Source organism: Athene cunicularia, assembly GCF_003259725.1.
Source record: "Athene cunicularia isolate RWA chromosome 2 unlocalized genomic scaffold, athCun1 chr2_part1, whole genome shotgun sequence".
Taxonomy (NCBI): Eukaryota; Metazoa; Chordata; class Aves; order Strigiformes; family Strigidae; genus Athene; species Athene cunicularia.
In genome coordinates, this window is record NW_020799095.1 from 3601482 (window position 1) to 3604728 (window position 3247).

Below are 3247 nucleotides of genomic sequence, written 5' to 3' on the forward strand. Positions count from 1 at the left end.
CCCTGCCTCCTGCCCAGCAACGGTGACAGCCCAGGGGGCTGCAAAACCCACAGCAGGAAAGGATGTTTTTATATGGAATGCATTACAGACCCCCTGATCTCCGTGCAGGGCCAACTGGCCAACGTCAGGTGCGTTTCTTGCATGTGACTTTCCTGATGCTTCATGAAACTCCTCCTGAGCACAAATCTCTTCCTGCAGAGGGGACACTGGAAGAGCCCCTCTCCCGAGTGCCGGCGCTGGTGGTTTAGAAGATAATCCTTTCTCCTGTAGCTTTTGTCACACTCGGAGCACTTGTAGGGCCGCTCGCCGCGGTGGATCATCTGGTGCCGCACCAGCCCCGAGTGGCAGTTGAAGCTCTTGCCGCACTCGGCGCAGGGGTAAGGCCGCTCAGCCGCGTGGCTCCGCTGGTGGATCCGCAGGCTCTTCTTCCCGCTGAAGCTCTTCCCGCACTCGGCGCAGCCGTGCGGCCGCTCCTCGGTGGGCCCCGGCGTGGCAGTGGGGAGCCCCGACGCCTCGGCCCCCGGCCCCGCTTCCGAGCCGGAGGTTTTGCCCAGTCTGTGCTGCGGAGGCAGAGCTGCCGCCGCTGCCGCTGCCGCCGCTGTCACCGCAGCCTGTCCCTCGGGACTCCCGAAGCCCGCGCCAGGGAAGAGCAGCTCCCCGGAGCCACCTGGTAAACCCACCTCCTCGGGGGGCTCGGCGTGGGGGCACCGCTCCTCCGACTTCACCAGCAGCCCCTCGCCAGCTGCAGGGGAGGGAGAGGCTCGCTCAGCGCCTGCTGGGGACACTGGGGACATCCCCGAGCCCCAGCCTGGGTGGGTGCTTCCCTGCCACCAGCTCCCCCATCGCTCACCGGGACCAGGACCTGTCAGCATCTCCCTCTCCGGCAGCTCCCAGGGCTCACGGACGCAGGGTTCTTCCTCCTGCTTGATCCACGACAAGAAGTCGTGCGCCGTGATCAGGGCATCTGCGCCTGCAGGGAAGGACGGGGATGGGCACTCAGCCGAGCGGGGCCACATCCTGCACTGCGAAAGGCAGTGGGTGCTGCCAGTGTTGGGCCCGGCCCCAGACTCACCTGCGCAGGGGTCCGCTGGCAGTGCCCGCTCCTCGGCAAACTGCTGCTCCCCCACAAACGCCACCTCCTGCTTGATCCGGGACAGGATGTCGGAGGTGGAGATCAGCGACTCTGTTCACAAGGAGAGACTTGGCTGGTGCCAGGATGCGGCCCAACGGCGGGTGGGACCCCCGGGCTCCGGCCAATGTGCGATGTCCCTGTCCCACCACAGTTACGGGGCATTGAAACACACACACCCCCCCCCCAGGGAGCTGTGGGTGACCCTGGGACAGCCTGTGGGGACGTGTGGCCATGACACAGCCCACAGGGACGAGTGACAGTGGCATAGGTGATGGGGACAGGTGACTGTGACACAGCCCACGGACTCTGACACGACGTGGTGGCGGTGGTGGGCACATGGATCTCCCAGGGATGGATGCCCAAGCCCCCCCAGCTTGCCATCGGGGGTTTTCCAGCATCACTTGTGGTGGCACCCGGTCACACAGCGGGGACCAGCATCTGGCCGTGGCTTTAAAACTGGGTCCTGTGGGGTTGGGACCACCAGGGGAAGGAGGGACCTTCCCGGGGTGGGCAGTGGGGTGGGGGGAAACCCGAGGTGGGAGGCAGTGGGGATGTGGGGGGGATGCCTCACCTGCGCAGGTGTCCGGTGGCAGCTCCCTCTGCTCCAGCTCCCTCTGCTCGGGGATGCAGGGTCCCTCCCCGCGCTCGCCACGGGGCTGCACCTCGTTTCTGGACAGGGCACCATCTGCATGGGGAAACAGCAGGGCTGGCACTGGCGCTGAGGCTACACCCACCCGACCCTCTCCAGAGATGTGCCGGGCATCTCTCCTGGTGGAGAACTTGCCTAAATTGGGCAGGACCTCTGTGCTAGGCCCTCGATTTTGGGGGGCGAGGACTCGCTCCAGGGCCCTCACAGCATCCCGTCCCCATGTAGGAGCACAGGGGGCAGAGGCTTCCCTCCGACATGGGAGGCCCTGGAGCCGTGGCATGTGCCGCCACCGACCGCTCACAGGGAACCAGGGCACCCGCATCTGGGACCCTCCCTCCAGAGAGACGCAGGCACAGAGAGGGGCGAAAAGGGATGTTTACCCAGGGAGAGCAAAGACTCATAGTTCTCCTTCACCAGGTTATTGTACAGCTCTTTCTGCCACTCCTCCAAATTCTTCCACTCCTCTGCCGAGAAGTAGACGGCAATGTCAACAAACGTCACTGGCACCTGCAGGGACAAGCCCCCAGCAGCTCAGCGCCACCTGCTCCCCCAGGCAGCCAAGTGTCCCCCTTGCCAGGCCCGCAGCCCCTGCCGGGAGCCATTACCTTGGGGACTTCACCCCGGGGGCCTGGGGGCAGGCGCAGCACCCAGAAGTTCCTGTTCTTCAGGAGGTTCTCCACGTTCTCCAGGCGCCGCTGGAGCAGCCCGTACTCCTGGATGAGGGTGCCCAGCACGGCCCATTTGCTCTCCAGCTGGTTCCCGAACTCCATGGCCGTCTTCTCGCAGTCCAGAAGCTTCTTCTCGGCTGTGCCGGACCGTCCCTCAAGGCTGAGCAGGCGGGTGGCCAGGAGGTCGATCTTCCTCTCCATCGCCTGCACCGTGGCCACCACAGTCCAGAGCGAGGCCTCGGCGGAGTGGAGCTGCGCCTCCCGCACGTGCGCCCGCTCCGGCAGCAGCGGCGGCTGCAGAGGCATCAGGTGGGGGGCCTCCACGTTCCACTCCTGCACCTGGGCCGCAGGGAGGGCACGGGTGGGAGGGGGCACGTGGCCTTGGTATCGCTCCCCCAGCCCTTATTTGGGGGGGTTTTGGCCACCGCTGCCTCCCGGTGCTGCACTGGGGACCCCCCACGTGCGCTGCCCTCGCCCTGCCGGCCCCGGGCACCACCGGGGGCCAGTCCCACAGCCCTGCTGTGCCCAACACGTGCCAATGGCTCGGCCGGGTCAGGATTTGGCCCCTGGAGGGATGCAGCAAGCCTGAGGGGACGGCGAGGGGCAAGCAAGGAGGGTTGTTGGCCAGTGCTGCCGGGCTGGGGAGGAATCATGGTGCAGCCACGGTGGCCGTGGGGTCAGCGCCAGCCACTGTCCCTGTGGGCAGGGCAGGGCAGCAACCCCCAGCCTGGCGCCCCAGACCCCCACCCCTCGTCGGGGCTTCCCTGGGCCTGCCCAAGCAGGACACGCCCCCCCCCC

At 66.7% G+C, this 3247-nt stretch overlaps 1 protein-coding gene across 1 annotated transcript in view; it reads right to left on the reverse strand.

The window, feature by feature from the left end:
* Positions 1-10: 10 nt before the first annotated feature.
* LOC113476825 overlaps positions 11-3247 on the reverse strand; it is a 52619-nt gene continuing 49382 nt past the window's right edge. Inside the window, exons 26-31 of the mRNA XM_026842782.1 lie at positions 2387-2850; positions 2162-2288; positions 1704-1817; positions 1073-1183; positions 849-970; positions 11-749 (exon numbers count right to left, since the gene is read on the reverse strand). Of these exons, the coding sequence (XP_026698583.1) occupies positions 69-749; positions 849-970; positions 1073-1183; positions 1704-1817; positions 2162-2288; positions 2387-2850 (1619 nt within the window). The 3' untranslated portion in view covers positions 11-68. The remainder of the gene's footprint in view (positions 750-848; positions 971-1072; positions 1184-1703; positions 1818-2161; positions 2289-2386; positions 2851-3247) is intronic.